Source organism: Loxodonta africana, chromosome 19 (genome assembly GCF_030014295.1).
Source record: "Loxodonta africana isolate mLoxAfr1 chromosome 19, mLoxAfr1.hap2, whole genome shotgun sequence".
NCBI classification, from domain to species: domain Eukaryota; kingdom Metazoa; phylum Chordata; class Mammalia; order Proboscidea; family Elephantidae; genus Loxodonta; species Loxodonta africana.
The window spans coordinates 45,710,479-45,731,983 of record NC_087360.1 but is presented as its reverse complement, the minus strand read 5'-3'; the positions used below and the strand labels follow the sequence as shown (position 1 = coordinate 45,731,983).

Sequence of the window (21,505 nt, the reverse complement as noted above, 5' to 3'; positions counted from 1 at the left end):
ACTGAGTCTTGGAGACAGGAAGTGCCTGGCCAAGGTCATTTAGCCAGGAAGCGGCAGATCTCGGGTGACCAAAAGTCCTGTATTGCCCCGGTTTGAGGGGTTTCCCGATGCGGAACTTTCAGTTCTAAAACCAGGACAATTTCTGGCAAACCGGGAAAGTTGGAGCTGAGGCTGGAACCCAGGAATCCTTCCTTCTCCCGCTCCCTTTCCCCTAGAGATAGGTGAGGAAGAAAAGCTCAGGGGTAAAATAACGGAGTTTCGCCTATTCACTACGACGGTTCCAATAGTGAAAACAGCTGCTCTAAGAAGACCCTTCCCAGCCAGTCGCCAGCGCAGCGGCGTCCTGGGGTATTGTGGCAGCCAGGATTCCTGCAGCAGGGCGGGGAGGCGGCGCGGGGCTAGCGGGGTAAGGAGAGCCAGAGCTCGGAGCTCGAGTCTAGGCGTCTGGAGTGGAAAGCGCGGCCTCGGGACCAGGGTTCGAGGCCCTCCACCCGGGCCGAGGGCGCCGAGGGGCGGGCGGCGCTCGGAACTGGCAGGCCGCGGCGGGGCGGGCCCGGGCGGGCCGAGGGGACCCGGCGGCGGCACAAAGAGGCCTGGCCGCGGCAGTTTTGAAAATACCAAGGAAGTTGATCTGGGCCGGGGCCCAAGAAGTGACGAGTTAGAGAGGGAGGAGAGGGAGGAAGCGCGAGGCGAGGAGGCCGGGCGCAGTCCTGGGATCGCCGGCAGCTAGTGGGAGGCGAGCGCTGTGGAGGGCTCCGGCGGCGGGATGCGCGCCCTGGGCGGCGGGGTCCCGCGCTAGGCGCCCGGTGGAGGCGCCCCCCAGGCGGCTAGACCCGCGGGACCCTCCCTCAGCCCTCGGCCTGCGACCCTGGGCCGCCGAGCATGACTTTGGCTTCGCACCCACCCACGCGGGCAGCGCTTAAGGGGCGGCGACCGGTTGCCCTTTAAGGACCCTCAGGATTCACTCTGGGTCACTCCATCGAGAAAGCCTCAGGCCGAGCAGCCTTCAGCGGGTCCCCCCTGAAGCCCCGGCAGAAGGGACCATGAAAGGTAAGCCCCGGGCTGGCCAGGGTGGGAATTCCTAGGGTGAGATCCTCGGCGGCTGCCCCCACCCTCTGCCCGGGAGGCAGAACTGAGAGTAGGAGAAGACTCAGGGAAGAAATTTAGGGGTCACCCCCCGGCCTTTTTAATCATACTGAGAAAGTTAACTTATTGGGAGGAGAGGGCCCCGAAGTCAAGAGCAAAGGAGAGAGGAGAGGGAAGCTGGAGAAAGTCGACACACAACCCCCTTCACAGTGCTGTTCTCAGCGTGCATTGCTCTATGCCTCAAAAACAATTTTAAATCCCAAAGAAGTTTCCGATGCCTTTATCCAGTCAGTGCAGAAAGACATCACCAGCTCAACCTTCTAGCAGTGTAAATCCCCACTCATAGGACTGATCTCAGGGTCTCCAGCAGCCCCCACCTAGCCTTCTCCAAAATTCTCCTCAAGGAACTTCAACCCCTTCTTCCCCAAGAGAAGACTGCTGTGTCAGAGCTCCTCAGCCCAGGCCCTGCACTTCCCAACCTTTGAACCTTGGCTGACCCTCCCTCTGATTTCCTCAGGATGAAACAGCTGGGGAAGGCCTGTGGCCCAGACCTGAGATCTCCCCAGGGTACCTGAGTCATCACCAAAGCAGTCCTTTAGTGGGTTCTCAGGATGGAGACAAGAACAACACTTGGTTCCATGTGGTGTTCCTGGGCCTGGCTTTCTTGAGGCCCAGCCAAGCCTGCCTGGTCTTCAAATTCATTTTGAGTTTAGGGGAGAGGCAGGCTTTGGAGTCATCATATGTGGCAGGGAGAACCTTTGAGCTTTTTGAATGCTATCTTCCATGTGTTTTAAGAGAACTTCCGTAGCATCCCTGATGGATACTTATGCTCCTAGCAGTGAGAAGCTGACCACCTCATTAACTTTTCGAACGTTGGAACTGAAAAGGACCTTCAAAATTATCTGCAGGGCTTTAAAGTATATATACTCTCAGGTGTTGCTGAAGAATATATAGAGGGCAGAAGCGGTGGGACTGAGACCTCTCATCCCTGTTTCAACCAGAGCAGCTCTGTTTGTCTCTTTTACATATAAGCTTCTAAAGGTTCATTGCAAATAGGAGTTCCACAGACAAAACTCTGATTGAATCTAGCTTCCATATTGTACAGTTGAGGAAACTGAGGCCTGAACAGCCAGGATGAGCTTCATGGCTGTGCAGCCTGTGCAGTCACGTGTAGCCACATGCTTAGAAGGGCCGCACATTTGTTTGAATGACCTGATGTTGTCTTCTTGAAATTCTTAGTAATTTTTATACTACTGGGCCTCACAAATTATGTAGCCAAACCTTTGGACAGGAGAAGTGACTTGTCCAAGATCCACACAGTGAGACTAGAGCCCAGGGTTCCTGACTTCTAGCCCAGAGCACTTTCTAATACACCCCTGCCTCTGTGTTGCTTCCTCCCCTCTGGCCTCTGGCATGTTTTGTCTGTGCTTTCTGATGGTCTTACCATCTCTTGAACTGCCTGGGATGAGGCAAGCAAGTTATAGTCAACCCAGGGAGTTCCCTTGGCATACAGAGAGGAGCCTTACCCACCAAGCTCCTGATCTTAGCTACCATATCTATGGAGCAGTATACTCACCAGTTAGCAGGCCCTAGGTTAGCAGTCTTTCCAGAAGCTTCAGGAAAGGTCTTAGACCCCATCTCATCACAGGCTTTGGGGTCACACTCCTCTGGACCTTAATGGTGATAGTAAGACATTACATATTCTCAGAGTGGTTTTGGCTCTACCAACATTACAAACACTATAAGAGAAAATATAATGAGATAGACAGGCAGGGCCAAAATTCTCTGAAATTAAGGAGCTATGCATCTCCCAAGGAGGAAGGAGTCAGTGATATACAGAGACTTACCTTTCTGAAACTCAGTGAAGCAATTCTATTCTTCTATAAGTAGGAGAAGGAGCCCTGGGGGAGCAATGGTTAAGTGCTTGACTGCTAATTGGAAGGTAAAGCAATGAACCTACCAGCGGCTCTGCAGGAGAAAAGACCTGACAATCTTCTCCCATGAAGATTACAGCCTAAGAAACCCTATGGGGCAGCTCCATTCTGCCGTAAGGTCACTACGAGTCTGAATCAACTCAAAAGCACACACAATATAGTAGGAGTCCCTGGATGGCGCAAATCGTTAAGCACTGGACTACTAACCAAAAGGTTGGCGTTTCAAACTCACCCAGAGGCACCTTGGAAGTAAGGCCTGCTGAACAGCTTCTGAAAGGTCACAGCCTTGAAAACCCTGTGAAACAGTTCTATTCTGCACACATGAGGTCACAATGAGTCAAAATCGAATCAAAGGCAACTAACAACAACAATATGTGAGAGAAAAGAGCTGGTGTAAATGAGTATTCAGGAGGTGGTACCCAAGGACAGCTTGAAACATTCTGTCTAGTTCCAGGATCCTCCTTGCCTGGTGGTTGGGAAGCTTATGGGATTCTTTCTACAAGCAAGTCCCGCCCCTCCCCCCCCCCCCAGCTCCTTTTTCTTCACTCTGAACCAAAATCCTCACCATCCTGTGGGACAGGATTTTGAGTCCACTGAGGCCTTCAGGGCAACACTCCTGTATTTTTTTTTCTGCGGTCCCTGGGAGACCTGCAATGATCTCCTGTTATATCCCTGAGGCTGAGGCTGCAGAGATGCCCAGGGGAGGCAGAGCACTGATTCCCAGGGTAACTCTCCCTAGAGAGCATTCCCGCAGTCCTCCTTGCCAGCCAGGAATTCTGCCACCTCCACCTGAAATGGAAACAGCAGAACAGACAGCAAATATTTGGCATTTGGATCTATAGAGTATGAAGAGTCAGGACTTTTTTCACCCTCATGGAAAAAGTAAAGTGTCTGGCAAAGCTGGGCAGCCTCTTCCAGAGCAGCCCTTCCCTGAGAGGAAGCTGGCTTCACATGTTCCTGGAAAGCCCCCGCCAATCTGCAGATTTACATCTGTTGGCAAAGAGTCAGTTCCCCGCTCAAAGCAAATACTGTGATGTTATGTTTTATGGGGAGAGGGGGCGTTGGTGGAGAAGGTACTTAGAACAAAAAAAACACGCTTGTCAAGGAGCACTGCCCACCACTGCCCACGGCTGGGGCCACTCTATCAGCCAAGCTTGTTTCCAACCCAAGGCCCCTCCTGCCACCAGCAGCCCTCCCAGGCAGCCATCTCTTGAAGCAAACCTGCACCTGGCTCCAGCTGGTGCCCCTTTCACGAGTGCCTGCTCACACAGCAACTTGGTGAAGGGCCCACCCCAGAGTTTCCTGCTGGATTGTCTGAGCCATTGACAGCCACTCATGGAATTGTTTACACACCTCCCATGAGAGGGGCCTGAAGTGGGAACCCTCCTAGCTAATATGAGGCTGCCACCCCCTCAAGAAGCAACCTGGTACTCTGTGAAGATCACTGATTTGAGAGTAGAAGACATGGGCTCTAGGCCCCATGGGAGGCTCTGTTCAAATCATTTTCCCTCTTTAGGTCCCATTGTCCTTCTGGGTGGTCCCCAGGCCCCTTTCCTGCTCTGATGTGCTGTGATTGACCCAGGAGTACCACTTGGAGACAGGATGTGACTTGGTAAAGATGGTTGGAAGCAGGTCTGCTCCATGGGCCACTCCTTTGCCCCTGAGAGATTTCTCCTCAGCTGCCATGAAGAGGGCAAGGCCGTACCCTGCTTTTCTCCAAGCGTGGGTGTATTAATCCTGCCCAGCAACATCCCAGTGCAATGCCCATACCACGTGAGCAAAGGGCAAGCAGGGAGGGGAGGGGGCTGTAAAAAAAAAAATAAAGCAATGTTATCCCAGGAAAAATCTACCTCACACAGCTTGGCTGGAAGCAGATTATATCCAGTCATGAGTGGGCCCCATGATCTGCATTGGCAGACTGGGTATCCTTTGAAAGCCTGACCTCTACACCCAAACCTCAGGGCACTGGAAGAAACCTGGGGCTAGAAGAAAAGGAGTTGAGGTGGCAAAGACAGGGACAGGTTACCCGATAAGCAAGGTATGTGTGGGCTTACTTTGATATGGTAAAAAAAAAAAACAGGTAAAATTGTGCACTACGGATTAGTAAGTAAACAGAAGTAAGCCCATGTGTATCTTGCTTAATATACATATATGTATTTTTGTGTGTATATATATTTTTTCCCAGAACAAGACTGTAAAGTCCACAGGGTTGTATGAGACTAAGAGTTTCACAAGGATAGGAGCCTTGTCTGCTTTTTCACTGTTTCATTCCTGGCATTTAGGAGGTGTTTACTGAATTTGTTCAGTAAGTGAACATATCTGATCCCCCACTGGGCTGAAATCCTTAGAGGCAAGAATCATAGCATTGCATATCCAGAACCTAACACAGGTATTCAATAAAGATCCAGGCTTCTATTTAACAAACATTTATTGAGCAACTGCCAAATACCAGGGCTTGTACAAATTGCTGTGAAAAATATAAAGAAGAGTTCAGACACTGCCTTTCTCTCAAGGCGTTTACTCTTTACTAGGATACTTAAAATATATGCACATACTGCTCAAGAAAGATTGAAAGTGGTGTCATAATAGAGGTCCCAATGAGAGAGTTTGTGGGTAGTATTGATTCTTTTCCTATCTCTCCTTTGCTGCCCTTCCTCTGGGAGAGTTTAGGGGTTTCAGCCACAGACTGCTTGTCTACTGGGCACCTGTTCCTTGAACAGTCTCATCCAGCCTTGTAGTTTTGACACATGGGATTAGGCCGATAATCCCAGATCTACTTCTCTGGGCTCCAGATCCATATTTTTTCCAAGAGTACTCTGAACATTTCTAGTTAGTGGCCTGCAGACACCTCCTTTAACAGATGAGATACCTTCACCTCCCCCTGAACAGAAGCTAAAAAATTGGATATTTTGGGATGTTGTTGCACACTTTTCAGTCAGCAAACATGTATTGAGCATCTGCTTTTTGAGAGAAGGCACACTAGCTCAAAAATAAGCAACGGTGGCTCCTGCCCTCAAGGCAGAAGAACACATGTACACCTAAGAAGAGAACTAAATAGTCAAGATAGATGAAGCAAAGGAGTATATGAGTGGTATCTACAATAGATATAATAGGAATTCCCAGGCGTGAGAGAAAGAGAGCATTTAAAGTAGAGGCAATTCAGAAAGGCTGAAGGGAGGAGTTGGTGGGGGGAGGGGAGATTGGGATTGAGTCAGTCAAGGGACAGTCAGGGGAAGCCAGAAATAGTGTGAGAGAAAGCTGGGCACTAGGACATCGTGTAGGACTCAGAGAGTGGTGGAGAGAGAGATTTGGCTGGAATAGATGGTTTGCCTAGAGATGCAAGGAGCCATGTGATTAGGAAGGTCTTGAATGCCAGGCTAAGAGCGTCCAATTTTGTCCTGTTGACAGTTGAGAGCCCCTGGCAGGATTTGAGCAGGAGAAGGCTGGTTTACCACCTCTCCCTTGAGACTTTCTGTAGTGATTTTAGCCCACATTGGGAAATCTCTACTCTTAGAGAATGGGAGGAAGAAAATGAGCCTGTGAAGGCGCCAAGAGGATTGACTAGAGACACAGGTGAATTATGACGGCAGTGTCATGGAAACTGAGAAGAAAACATTTCAAAAAAGGAGGAAATGGTCAACAATGTTGAATGTTATACAGCAAGCATAGGATTATTTGATTATTAGAAAGTCAGATTGCATTGGGTAAATTTGAAGCAAAGGTATAGAGAAGGATGTCGTTAAATAAGTTTCAGAAAAAAGGAACTAAGGCATTAAAGTGAGAAGCAGGGCTGGATACAGGGAATTTTTCAATGTAGGGATGGCTTGTGCTTAAACTTGAAGGTATAGGAAAAGAAGAGAACGGAAATGGAGGGGGCACAGTGATAAGGAGGGAAAAGTGAGTGGGATTTGCGTTGGAAAGAGCAAAGGCTTCTCTTTCATTGAGACCTAAGGGGCATGAAGAAAGGCCTGGTAAGATTGTATTTAAGAAAACCCTACAGAGCAGTTCTACTCTGTAACACATTGGGTCACCTTGAGTCAGTATCAACTGGATTGCAACTAAGAACAACAACAAGGGAACAGAGAGAAGACTTTTTGCATTACTAGTTGCATTTAATCTTTATGATTTTATGAATACATACTCATTGTCAAAGAAAAAATGTAAAAATTCAGAAAAGGAACATACGGTAAACATTCTTTCAGACATCTTTCTGGGTAAATTTGCACCCGGAGTTTTTGGGAAAACTATGGGATAGGGAAGATTATACTGTCCATGTTATTCTGTGGTATGTATTTTAAACTTTCAGCAATAGGGTATAGATATCTTTCCCAGGGAGTAAATATAGATCTACTGTATCCTTTTTAATAGTTGCATAGCATTCTGCAGTATGGCTCTATAATAATTTATTTAATCAATTATGGATGGGCATTTAAGCTCTTTACATTTTTTTCTTCAGGTTTATTATTGCATGCAATGATAATCTTTACAAATATATTTTTATGTAGTTATATAATTATCTCCTTAGAAATTTTCCTAGGAGGGGATTGCTGAGACAGAGGACATGCTCATTTGAAGTTTTGGAATAAGTACCATACTGCCTTCCAAACTCATGAAAGGGTCTGTTTCCCGAGACCCTCACCCACACTGGGTGTGAGGCATGGGCATCTTCAGGAAGTGTCAAAGCTACAAGACTGGATGAGACTGTTTATAAGCATCATTAGGGGAAGGCAAAGAAGTTTAAACCTAATGGTTTTGATCTTTTCAGTAAAGTGGGTGGTGAGCTCATCTTTGGAGAATGAGGTGGGCTGAGAGGAAGGGAAACTCAAGAATAGCAAGTGAGGATTCAGATGGTAGGACTTTGTAGGGTCAAGACGCAACACTTTCTGACATGCTCCCACAGTGCTGTGCTTCCCTAACCCAGTGCAGAGAAAACAGGGTGAGGAGTGAATGAAAAAATGAGAAAGCTAAAGGCACCAGGGAATTAAAGCTGACCCTGGAGGCTTAGGCTGTTGTTGGAATTCAATGTAGCTGATAGCCTGGGTGAAGTAGGAAGTGTAAAAGTTTAATGCTGTGGGAATTAGGGAAAAAAAGTTGGGGAGATGTACAGAAAAAAGCTTGAAGGGCAGACTGATTCCCACCCGAATACAGACTTGCCACAAAGGAAGCTTGTGGGGAGGAGTTGCGGGCAGGAAGGTTCTAATGAAAACAATTTTGCAACCTTAATTATAGCATTCTCAGACCTTAAACTATAGCTATTCTGTAATTTTAAATATAGCATGGACTCCTGAGAAGACTCTGAAATTTTTATTTTTACTGACCCAATTGGCTGTTTTGAAAACCCACTCTGTTAACTCCACAGAAGATAATCATCAAAATATGTTCCTTGAAGTTCCCAAGAAAGACCTTTTATTCAGTTCCTCGAATCTCTCCCCTTTTGCTGACTCTTATGGAAAAATGCAGTCCCAGAAAAGCTAAAGAGTGAATCAGCAACACATTTTTGGTCAACCAAAAGAAAGTCACACCTGGTGACCACAGTTGAGTTAGCAGTTGGTTAACAGCTCCAGGCTCTGGAGAGGTGAACCAAGCTCAACCCCAACACAATCAACAACCACACTTAGCAATGTGCCAAGACATGTACCTTTAATCAAGCTTTCTACGTAGCTCTGTGGGAAATGGAAAACACAGTAGTTCCCCTCTTGTGCTTGTCCTTCTGGTGTTTTAGTTGGATATTATGATCTTAGATACGAAAGGAACAGAGGCCCTTTAAAACCTTCAGTGGTTACCACTACATTATGGGCCTGGGCTTGCAACACTGGCGTTCGAAGGATATTTGTTTTTTTCCAAGGACATTGCCTGTGAATTTGGGCAGCAATCACTAGATAAAGAATAGGGCCTAACTGTGTCTTCACCAGGTAAATTGTAGGGCTGACTTCTTTATTACAGTATTATTGGTGTTGTTAACCACTGTTGAGTCAGCCCCTGACTCATGGCAACCTCATGCACAATGATATCAGACTGTTGTAATCCACAGGGCCTTCACTGGCTGATTTTCAGAAGTAGATCACCAGGCCTTTTTTCCTAGTCTGTCTTAGGCTGGAAGCTCTGCTGAAAGGTGTTCAGCATTTTAGCAACACACAACCCTCCTCCGACAGATGGGTGGTAGTGGCACGTGAAGTGCGTTGGCTGGGAATCAAACCTGAAAGGCGAGAATTTTACCACGAAACCACCAATGACCCCCTTATTACAAGGACCAAAGCCCATTAACTCGCTCATGACGGCTATCACCCTTGGGGCCTCTGATAAATGAGGAGGCAAAAACTGAATCATAAAGTCTTAGATATTTGCTTTGCCATAATTCCCAGAGGAGCGTGCTACCCCAAGTTTATCCCAAGAGAACCTTTCCTGGAGGTTTGTAGGCCCAGGCATTACAATTTCTTCTCCAGTGTCCTCTCTCAACTCCATCCCTCCTGTTGCAATAGGCTTTATTTTGGAACAAGCAGAATGAAAAATGGAAGAAAAAAAAAAAGTAGGCAACAGAGGTAATTTCTAATTTGGGTCCTCCTAGAAACTTAACTTCCCTTCAGACACTCATGTCTATAATATGACACCTTCACCCATTCCAGACACCCAACGTCCCATAACATTTTACACTAAGATGTTCTTCAGTTTTTAGCATATCAAAAGTCCTGCATTACATGGATTTTTGTATTTATGTATGACACAGGGAAGAACCAGGGCCTTATCTTAGAGGGCCATTCAAATGCAGGTAGTATTCTAAAGCAATTAACTGGAACACCAATGGAAAAAGATAAGGTCTTTTTCCCCCATTAACAATAGCTGTTATAGCTTTAGGAAAGGAATATCATATCCTTCATTCTGCTTCTGAGAAAGGGAGGGAAGCAGATCCAAAATTTTGCTGCATTTGTCTCTTCCCTCCTTAGTTCATCCCTTTTCGCTTCAAACATTAGACCTCTGTGCGTTCATTTTAAGTCCTTTGCATCCTCAATACATTAATATTCCCCAACACTCCCTGTTGTGGTTGTTGTTAGCTGTCATCAAGTCGGCCCCCGAATTCCCATGCACAAGAGAACTGGACCATTGTGAGCCATAGGGTTTTCATTGGCTGAGTTTTTGGGGAGTAGATTGCCAGGCTTTCTTCCTAGTCTGTCTTATCTGGAAGTTCCACTGGAAGCTGTTCAGGATCATAGCAACACACAGGCCTCTACTGTCAGACAGGTGGTGGTGGCTGCACATAAGAGGTACTGGCTAGGAATCAAATTCAGGTCTTCTGCATGGAAGGCAAGAATTCTCCGACTAAACCACCACAAGGAATTCTGAGAAAGACTAAACCATATTTTAAATCATGAATTTTACATGCACACACACACACAAACTCATAGCGACCCCATGTACAACAGAACGAAACACTGCTGGGTCATATGCCATCCTCACAATCATTGTTATGCTTGAGCCCTTTGTTGCAGCGACTGTGTCAATCCATCTTGTTGAGGGTCTTTCTCTTTTTCGCTAACCCTCCTCTTTACCAAGCATGACATCCCTCTCCAGGGACTGGTCCCTCCTGATAACATGCCCAAATTATGTGAGATGAAGTCTCACCATCCTCGTTTCTAAGAAGCATTCTGGCTATATTTCTTCCAAGACAAATTTGTTTGCTCTTTTGTCAGGCTTTGGTATATTCAATATTACTCGCCAACACAACAACTCAAAGGCGTCAATTCTCCTTCAGTCTTCCTTATTCATTGCCCAGCTTTCACATGCATTTGAGGCGATAGAAAGCACCATGGTTTGGGTCAGGCACACCTTAGTCCTTAAAGTTACATCTTTGCTCTTCAACACTTTAAAGAGATCTTTTGCAGCAAATTTACCCAATGCAATGCATCGTTCGATTTCCTGACTACTGCTTCCATGGCCGTTGATTGTGGTTTCAAGTAAAATAAGTCCTTGTCAACTTCAATCTTTTCTCCATTTACCATGATGTTGCTTATTGGTCCAGTCGTGAGTATGTGTGTTTTGTTTATGTTGAGGTGTAATCCATACTGAATGAAGTCTTTGATCTTCATCAGTAAGTGCCTCAAGCCTTCTTCACTCTCAGCGAGCAAGGTTGTGTCATCTGCATAATGCATGTTGTTAATGAGTCTTTCTCCAATCCTGATGCCCCTTTCTTCTTCATATAGTCCAGTTTCTCGGATTATTTGCTCAGCATGCAGATTGAATAAGTGTGGTGAAAGGATACAACCCTGATGCACACCTTTCCTGATTTTAAATAACACAGTATCCCCTTGTTCTGTTCCAATGACTGCCTCTTGATCTATGTAAAGTTTCCTCCTGAGCACAATTAAGTGTTCTGGAATTCCCTTTCTTCTTAATGTTATCAATATTTGCTATCATCTACACAGCCAAATGCCTTTGCATAGTCAATAAAACACAGGTAAACATCTTTCTGGTATACTCTGCTTTCAGCCAGAATCCATCTGATATCAGCAATGATATTGCTCATTCCATGTCCTCTTCTGATTCTGGCTTGAATTTCTGGCAGTTCCCTGTCAATATGCTGCTGCAACTGTTTTTTAATGATCTTCAGCAAAATTTTCCTTGTGTGTGATATTAATGATATTGTTCCATAATTTCTGCGTTCTTTGCAATGTGCATACCTTTCTTTGGAATAGGCATAAATATGGATCTCTTCCAGTCGGTTGACGAGGTAGCTATCTTCCAAATTTCTTGGTATTGATGAGTGAGCACCTCCAGCACTGCATCCATTTGTTGAAACATCTCAACTGGTATTCGGTTGATTCCTGGAGTCTTGCTTTTTGCCAGTAACTTCAATGCAGCTTGGACTCCTTCCTTTAGTACCATTGGTTCTTAATCATATGCTACCTCCTGAAATGACTGAATGTCAACCAATTAGTTATGGTACAGTGACTCTGTGTATTCCTTCCATCTTCTTTTGATGCCTCTTGAGTCGTTCAGTATTTTGCCCATAGCATCCTTCAGAATTGCAACTTGAGGGTTGAATTTCTTCTTTAGTTCTTTCAGCTTGAGAAATGCCTTCTTCCTTTTTGATTTTCTAACTCCAGGTCTTTGCACACATCATTATAACACTTTGTTTTCTCGAGCTACCCTTCAAAATCTTTAGTTCAGCTCTTTTACTTCATCATTTCCTCCTTATGCTTTAGCTACTCTACATTCAAGAGCAAGTTTCAGTCTCTTCTGCCATCCATTCTGGTCTTTTCTTTCTCTCCTGTCTTTTTAATGACCTCTTTCTTCATGTATGATGTCCTTCCACAACTTGTCTTGTCTTGGGTCATTAGTGTTTAATGAGTCTAATCTATTCTTGATATGGTCTCTAAATTCAGGTGGAATATACTCAAGGTCATACTTTGGCTTTTGTGGACTTGTTCTAATTTTCTTCAGCTTCAACTTGAACTTGCATATGAGCAACTGATGATCTGTTCCACAGTCAGCCCTGGCTTTGTTCTGACTGATGATATTGAACTTCTCCATTGTCTCTTTCCACAGATGTAGTTTGTTTGATTCATGCATATTCCACCTGGCAAGGTCCATGTGTATAGTAGCTGTTTATGTTGTTGAAAAAAGATACTTGCAATGAATAAGTTGTTGCTCTTGCAAAATTCTATCATGGATGTCCGGTGTCGTTTCTATCAACAAAATCATATTTTCCAGCTACTGATCCTTCTTCTTTGTTTCCAACTTTTTTCTTTTTTTAATTATTATTGTGCTATAAGTGAAAGTTCACAAATCAAGTCAGTCTCTCATATAAAAATTTATATACTCCTTGCCATATAATCCTAGTTGCTCTCCCCCTAATGAGACAGCACACTCCTTCTACTCCACCCTCTATTTCCGTGTCCATTCAGCCAGCTTCTGTTCCCTTCTGCCTTCTCATCTCCTCTCCAGACAGGAGCATCCCACATAGTCTCATGTGTCTACTTGATCGAAGAAGCTCACTCCTCACCAGTATCATTTTCTATCTTATAGTCCAGTCCCTATCTGAAGGGTTCGCATTGGGAATGGTTCCTGTCTTGGGCTAACAGAAGGTTGGGGACCATGACCTCCAGGGTCCTTCTAGTCTCAGTCAGACAAGTCTGGTCTTTTTATGAGAATTTGAGGTCTGCATCCAACTGCTGTCCTGCTCCCTCAGGGATTCTCTGTTGTTTTCCCTATAACCAATGACTGTCAGGGCAGTCATCAGTTGTAGCTGGGCACCATCTAGTTTTTCTAGTCTCAGGCTGATGTAGTCTCTGGTTTATGTGGCCCTTCCTGTCTATTGGGCTCTTAATTACCTTGTGTCTTTGGTGTTTCTCATTCTCCCTTGTTCCAGGTGGGTTGAGACCAATTGATGCATCTTAGGTGGCCACTTCCTTATGTTTAAGACCCCAGACACCACTCTCCAAAGTGGAATGCAGAATGTTTTCTTAATAGATTTTATTATGCCAATTGACCTAGATGTCCCCTGAAGCCATGGTCTCCAAACCCCCACCTCTGCTACGCCGGCCTTCGAAGCATTTGGTTTATTCAGGAAACATCTTTGCTTTTGGTTTAGTCCAGTGGTGCTGACCTCTCCTGTATTGTGTGTTGTCTTTCCCTTCACCTAAAATAGTTCTTTTCTACTATCTAACTGGTGAATACCCCTCTCTCTCCCTCCCTACCCACTGGTGTAACCACGAAAGAATATTTTCTTCTCTGTTTAAACTATTTCTTGAGTTCTTTTAGTAGTGATCTCTTACAATATTTGTTGTTTGGCAACTGACTAATTTCACTCAGCATAATGCCTTCCAGATTCCTCCATGTTATGAAATGTTTCATGGATTCATCATTGTTCTTTATCAATGCATAGTATTCCATTGTGTAAATATACCATGATTTATTTATCCATTCATCTGTTGATGGGCACCTTGGTTGCTCCCATCTTTTTGCTATTGTAAACAGTGCTGCAGTGAACATTGGAGTGCATATATCTATTCGTGTAAGGGCTCTTATTTCTCTAGGATATATTCCAAGGAGTGGGATTGCTGGATCGAATGGTAGTTCTATTTCTAGCTTTATAAGGAAGCACCAAATCGATTTCCAAAGTGGTTGTACCATTTTACATTCCCATCAGCAGTATGTAAGTGTTCCAGTCTCTCCACAACCTCTCCAACATTAATCATTTTGTGTTTTTTGGATTTCTTTTTTTCTAGCTTTCACATTCCAATCACCAGTAATTATCAATGCATCTTGATTGCATGTTTGATCAATTTCAGACTGCAGAAAGAGGTAACAATCTCCAATTTCATCATCTTTGCCCTTAATGGTTAGTGTGAAAATCTGAATAATAGCTATATTGACTGGTCTTCCTTTTGTTGTTGTGTGCCCTTGAATCGATTCTGGCTGATAGCGATCCTATAGGACAGAGTAGAACTGCCCTATAGGGTTTCCAAGAAGTGGCTGGTGGGTTCAAACAGCTGACCTTTTGGTTAGCAGCCTGAGCTCATAACCACCTTGCCACCAGGGCTCCATGGTCTTCCTTGTAGGTAGGCATGAGGTCTTCCTTGTAGGCATATGGATATTATCCTATCACTAACAGCTTTGTAGTTCAGGATAGATCTTGAAATGTTTTTTTGAAGATGAATTCAATACCATTCCTCTTCAATTTTTCATTCTTGGTGTAGTAGGCTATATGATTGTCCAATTCAAAATGGCCAGTACAGCCCATTTCAGGTCACTAATCCGTAGGATATCAATGTTTATGCATCCCATTTCATTTTTGATGACTTCCAATTTTCCTAGATTCCCACTTCATACATTCTGCATTCCTATTATTAATGGATGTTTGCAGTTGTTTCTTCTCATTTTGAATCACACCACAGCAGCAAATGGAGTTTCCAAAAGCTTGACTCCATCTACATAATTAAGGTTGACTCTACTTTGAAGAGGTAGCTCTTCCTCAGTGGTATTTTCAGTGCCTTTAAATCTGAGGGGCTCATCCTCTGGCACTATATTAGCCAATGTTTAGCTGCTCTTCATAAGGTTTTCACTGGTTGATTTTTCCAGAAGTAGACTGCCAGGTCCTTCTTCCTAGTCTGTCTTAATCTGAAAGCTTAACTGAAATCTGTCCACTATGGATGACTCTGTTGGTATTTAAAATACCAGTGGCATAGCTTCTAGCATCATAGCAACACACAAGCCACTGCAGTTCAACAAACTAACAGATTTTATATATATATATATATAAACGCATTGCCATCAAGTTGATTCCAACTGATAGCAATCCTGTAGGACAGCGTAGAGAACTACCCATAGAGTTTCCAAGGACCGCCTGGTGGATTCGAACTGCTGACCTTTTGGTTAACAGCCATAGCACTTAACCAGTATGCCACCATGGTTTCCGTATATATATATATGTGTATATATGTGTACGTTTTTTTATGTGTATATATGTGTATATATGTATATATATGTGTATATAATATAAATGTACTTTTGATTAAAACCAGCAAAACCTAACAATTAACTAATGATGCAGGCCTTCTCAATCAGTCGGTAGACTTACCTTTACTGAACACCCACTATGTGATCATCCCTGTGTTGAATGAGGCATAAGAAAGGTTTCCTGACCTTAAGGTGATGACAACCTGCTGGGGAGGCAAGACGTGTAAACAGATGTCAGGACTGGGTAGAAAGGATATCTCCTAGTTCTGTGGCCTTTCTGAGCTGGGGATGTGCAACTCAGCAAATACCCTGTGTGTACATTTGGATCGTGCTTCAAATCCCTGTACATTGAGGAACCACTAACTAGCTGTCCAACCTTGGAAGTCACTTAACCTCTCCAAGCTGTTGTATCATGTCATAGTTGGATTATGTGATTTTTAAGTTCCCTTTCCACTCTCTCAATCTATGGTTCTCTATCACTATAAAAATGTTTTCAAAGTCCTGTGTGCCCAACACTGAATCGGATTGCCCAAGAAGACATGAGAATAGGCATGGGAGACGGTAGGAGGAGGAATATTCTTTTCCTCCCTCTGTCAGCCCTGCTTGACTCAATGTAAAGGGAAGTATGGAGGTGGGGCCAAGATGGCGGAGTAGTCAGACACTTCCGGTGGTCCCTCTTACAACAAAGACCCAAAAAAACAAGTGAATCCGTTATGTATATGTCAATGCAAAGGGAAGTATAGATTCCTGTCTAATCAACCATCCTCTAATCAGTTACTGCCTCTGTCTTCAAGCCAGGCTTTTGTCAGTTCTTTCTGACTGTGTCTTCATCCATACTCCGACTGTAACTATCTTGGTGTAATGTGAATGTAATGAGGCCAGCTTTTAAAGGAATTGGCTTATAAGAGCCTCACAAATGCTTTGGATTATGTTCTTGTTAAAGTAAGCAAGACTACAGTGGAGAGTTGCTGCATCATTCCAAATATAGGTAAATCAGGGGTCCCCAGGGCCTGTGGTTGGGTGCTGGTGAACAGGAAGTCCAAAGGATTAGACGGAGGAGAATACCTTCTTGGGGGTAGGGGGGTGCCATGAGTAATGGAGCTGAGATGTCAGCAAAGGGAATACAGCCAAAATGTAGTCTAGAGAGAGCTGACATCCATGCTGGCAACTGTCATTTTCCTTCACATGGGCTGCTCCATGAAGTACCGGAAAAGAGTCTTTATTAATTCCCACTTGCTAATGGTTGCCAATTTTTCAGGCTCTCAGTGGAACACAAAGTTATGACAAAGCTGTGTGCTGTTTGAGGGGGTGTTTGGTGAAGGTCAGTGTCAGTCTTGCTTGATTTAAAGCTTCCCAGATTTTCTGCAAAGCCATAAACAGTAAAGTGACGAATTTGGCTCTGGAGCCAGAACGGGGGGAGGCCCAACTACAAGGGAGGTCAGGAAAGCACCACCAAGGAATGGAGAGAAACTAGAAACAGGGACAGGAAGGAGGGGAGGCATTTCTGCTTCAAGGAAGGGAAGGAATACCTCCCCAAGGGGGACAGTGGCAGTGGTAAATGCGAGAGTCAGCAGAGCAGTTCTGGCTGAGATCATCTGGGGGCAAGAGAGCATGGCTCCTAGGGATGAGGTTTTGGTTAGGTAGAGCACAGAGGCACCAAGGAATTCCAGCCTGACTTAGCTGAGGCATTAGTTTGTGGGAAAGTGGAAGGGGTCGTAATCCTGGTAACATCCCAGGAAAAGCTGTCCTCATAAACTGTTGGCAGATTGATGATGGAATAGCAGCCTAGACACAAAAGAGGGCTGGAAAGTTTGGTTTCTTAGGATACATATAAAGGTTCAGTCATACCCCACACATCATCCTTCCAGTCCTCCTTCCATCTGCCTCTTTACTCACCCCTCCCCCACCACACATGCACACACACGTACACATAGAGGCAAACACACTAGTTCTATCAGAGAGCAGCTACCTGGGATCTGTTGTTGTGGCAAGGAAAACTCAACCAGGATTCAGAAGGTCTCTGCCGCTAGCTGGCTCTCTGACTTTAGTCAGGCATTTATAGTCCTCTGCCCCCCAACTCAGTTCCCTCACCTATAAATTGGGAGAATAATTTCTCTCAGGCTAGTTGTAGGGATCAAATGGGATAATGGATGTGAAAGTGCTTTCGTAACTTTAAATTCCAAGTATCCACCTCCCCAAACTGAAATCAGAATCTCTGGGAATGGGCTCCTGGCCTTGGGATCATGAAAGCTCCTCCAAATAATTCTATGTGTAGGCAAAGAACCACTACCATAACGCACAATACAAAATCCTTCATAAGTTCATTTAAAGTTGTGTTCATTGAGCAATAACTTCCCTTGCCAGCCACTGTATGAGGTGCTTTGAATAAAGCAGAGAGCAAGGCAGACATAGTCCCTACCCTTAGAACATAAACAGTAGGAAAGATAGCTGTTGAGTAAATAATTAAAGGTATATTGCGCCTACAAAGGCAGAATACAGAGCATATGGAAGTATATAATAAGGGACTTAATCTAGTCTGGGAGGTCAAGGAAGATTTTGCTGTGGAAGTGATGTTTAAACCTTGACCTGGAGGATGAGCAGGAGACATTCCTGGTGGTAACGATGGTATCTTTAACTTGGGGCCATCTCTAGTCACTGAGTTCACTCAGTGCTGCCTTAGCTTAGCAAGTATTCCTTTTACCTTCCGTGTTAAATAATGATCACAGCAGCAGTGGCTCAGCTGTACTTGGGAAGTGAGGTTGCAGGTGCTAAAGAGTCCCAGGATGCTAACAGGTCATTGTTAGACGGGTTTCAGGCTCCATGATATGCTCGGTCATTTGCAGGGCCCTCTTCATTTCTGCCCTCTCACGTTGTAGTTGCAGAAGCAAGACTTCTCAGCATTTAGAAGAGGCTTTGCTCATTACCTTGAAGTGGGAGTAACAATAGTAGAAAAGATTTCTTGGTTTAAATCTTGGCTTTACCACTTATAATATGTGTGATGTTAAGAAACATTCTTAACTTCTCTGAACCTCAGTCTTTTTGTCCACAAAAGTGATGCTTCAGACTGTAAATTTTATAGGGTTGTGTGAAGATTGCCTTGAGGCAAGTCCCAGCACTTCATTGTATTAAAGGCCAAAACAAAGAAAAAAAATTTTTTTTAAACTTGGAGCTTCTACTTCTAGCAAGGTGGTTATTATTGTTAGGTCTGTCAAATCAATTTTTGACTCATAGAGACCTCATGTGACACGGTAGTACTGCCATCGTGTTTTCTAGGCTATAATCTTTATGGGAGCTGATTGCCAGGCCTTTTTTCCTTGGAGCCATTGTGTGGGTTTGAACCACCAACCTTTTGGTTAGCAGCTGGGCACTTAACTGTTGTAACACCAGGCTCCCTTCTAGCACTACAGGCTTAAAAATATTTTTGAATTATAAACTTTAGGTGCTAGATAAACTGCAAAACATACATAGCTTAAGTCAAAAGAAAACAGGAAAATCCCCAAGGACCAAATAAAACAAGCAAAACAAGAAATTCAGATTAAGAGCTGGAAGCAGACAAATAAGCACAGAAGTTGGATATCGGGAACAGAGTCTTGGGTGCATGAGAGAACAGGGGAGAAAAGGCCATGAATCATACAATGTAGGCAGCCAGACCAAAGCCCTCCAGCATTTAGCCAATACTCTAGAAGACACCTCTCCCAGGCTGCTGCTTCACCAGGTCACAATGGGACAGCCATTCTGGTTGTTATGGTCCTGCTCCTTTCTGAGCAGTCACAGCCTTTCTTCTGGTTGGTCAGTGCCCACAAATACCTGTTCAGCATTTTGACTCTTACCCGAGGCTAGTCTGCTTATTGAAAAAAAAAGGTAGATATAATTCATCTGCCAAAAAGAGCTGACAAGGAAACCTCGTATCTTCAGAGACTCCCTGTGAGGGAAAAGGCTGTCTTGGGTAAGCACAGGTCTGCCCTCACATGAGCCTGGGGCTCCAATTTATATACTCTGTGCACCCTTAGGTGATTCAACCTAAGAAACTAAACTGAAACAGGGTCCCAGATGGGTAGCTTCCCAGGCCCTTGGCAAAAGTCAAGGAAATCCCCTCTGGAAGAACAAGTCTTAAGTACAGACCCCTCAGGATTCTACTCTTTAATCAGGGGTACAATGTGAATGCCTCCACCTTCCCCCAGTGTTGTGCACTGTGGGGGCCCTGGGAGCAGTGTACAAACAAGTTTTAGAAATGAATACATTGAAACATCTGCAAGATGTGAGATGAAATGTTATGTCATTGTAAAAATTTCACATAAAAAGAAAAGCCCACAACTCAACAGAAAAATGTTGTTGCTGTTAGGTGCCATTGAGTCAGTTCCGACTCATAGCAACTGAACGCACAACAGAACGAAACACTGCCCAGTCCTGCGCCATCCTTACAATCATTGCTATGCTTGAGCTCATTGTTGCAGCCACTGTGTCAATCCACCTCGTTGAGGGTCTTCCTCTTTTCTGCTGACCCTGTAATCTGCCAGGCATGATGTCCTTCTCCAGGGAATGATCCCTCCTGACAACATGTCCAAGGTATGTAAGATGCAGTCTCACCACCCTTCCTTCTAAGGAAAGGAGCATTCTGGTTGTACTTTTTCCAAGACAGATTTGTTCATTCTTTTGGCATCCGTGCTATATTCAATATTCTTCGCCAACACCACAGTTCAAAGGCGTCAACTCTTCTTCGGTCTTCCTTATTCATTGTCCAGCTTTCACATGCATATGGTGTGATTGAAAATACCATGGCTTGAGTCAGGCACACCTTAGTCTTCAAGGTGACATCTTTGCTTTTCAACACTTCACAGAGGTCCTTTGCAGCAGATTTACCCAATGCAACGCGTCTTTTGATTTCTTGACTGCTGCTCCCATGGCTGTTATTGTGGATCTGAGTAAAATGAAATACTTGGCAACTTCAATCTTTTCTCCATTTATCATGATGTTGCTCATTGGTCCAGTTGTGAGGATTTTTGTTTTCTTTATGTTGAGGTGCAATCCATACTGAAGGCTGTGGTTTTGATCTTCGTTAGTAAGTGCTTCAAGTCCTTTTCACTTTCAGGAGGCAAGGCTGTGTCATCTGCATAATGCAGGTTGTTAATGAGTCTTCCTCCTATCCTGATGCCCAGTTCTTCTTCATATAGCAAAGTTTCTCGGATTATTTGTTTAGCATACAGATTGAATAGGTACGGTTAAAGGATACAACCCTAACACTCATCTTTCCTGACTTTAAACCAATCAGTATCCCCTTGTTCTGTCCGAACGAGTACCTCTTGATCTATGTAAAGGTTCCTCATGAGCACAGTTAAGTGTTCTGGAATTCCCATTCTACTCAATGTTATCCATAATTTGTTATGATCCACACAGTTGAATGCCTTTGCATAGTCAATAAAATGCAGGTAAACATCCTTCTGGTATTCTCTGCTTTCAGCCAGGATCCATCTGACATCAGCAATGATATCCCTGATTCCACATTCTCTTCTGAAACCAGCCTGAATTTCTCCCAGTTCCCTGTCAATATACTGCTGCAGCTGCTTTTGAATGATCTTCGGCAAAACTTTTCTTGCATGTGATATTAATGATATTGTTCTATAATTTCTGCATTCAGTTGGATCACCTTTCTCGGGAATAGGCTTAAATATGGATCTCTTCCAGTCAGTTGGCCAGGAAGCTGTCTTCCATATTTCTTGGCATAGACGAGTGAGCACCTCCAGCACTGCATCCGTTTGTTGAAACATCTCAATTGATGTTCCATCAATTCCTGGAGCCTGGTTTTTCACCAGTGCCTTCAGAGTAGCTTGGACTTCTTCCTTCAGTACCATTGGTTCTTGATCATATGCTACCTCTTGAAATGGTTGAACATCAACTAATTCTTTTTGGTGTAATGACTCTGTATATTCCTTCCATCTTCCTTTGATGCTTCTTGCATCGCTTAATATTTCCCCCATAGAATCCTTCACTATTGCAACTCGAGGCTTGAATTTTTTCTTCAGTTCTTTCAGCTT

General features: G+C 44.3%; 1 protein-coding gene across 3 annotated transcripts in view; it reads left to right on the top strand.

The window, feature by feature from the left end:
• The first annotated feature begins 619 nt into the window (after positions 1–619).
• SCARA3 (scavenger receptor class A member 3) overlaps positions 620–21,505 on the top strand; it is a 60,493-nt gene continuing 39,607 nt past the window's right edge. For 2 of the 3 annotated variants that reach the window (XR_010318625.1, XM_003412360.4), the window contains exon 1: positions 774–1,050. Coding sequence is in view for 2 of the 3 variants with exons in the window: in XM_003412360.4 (XP_003412408.3) it covers positions 1,044–1,050 (7 nt within the window). In the remaining variant the exon portion in view is untranslated. Of the gene's footprint in view, positions 1,051–21,505 lie in introns of all 3 variants that reach the window. The other variant, XM_064272653.1, reaches the window with a different exon arrangement.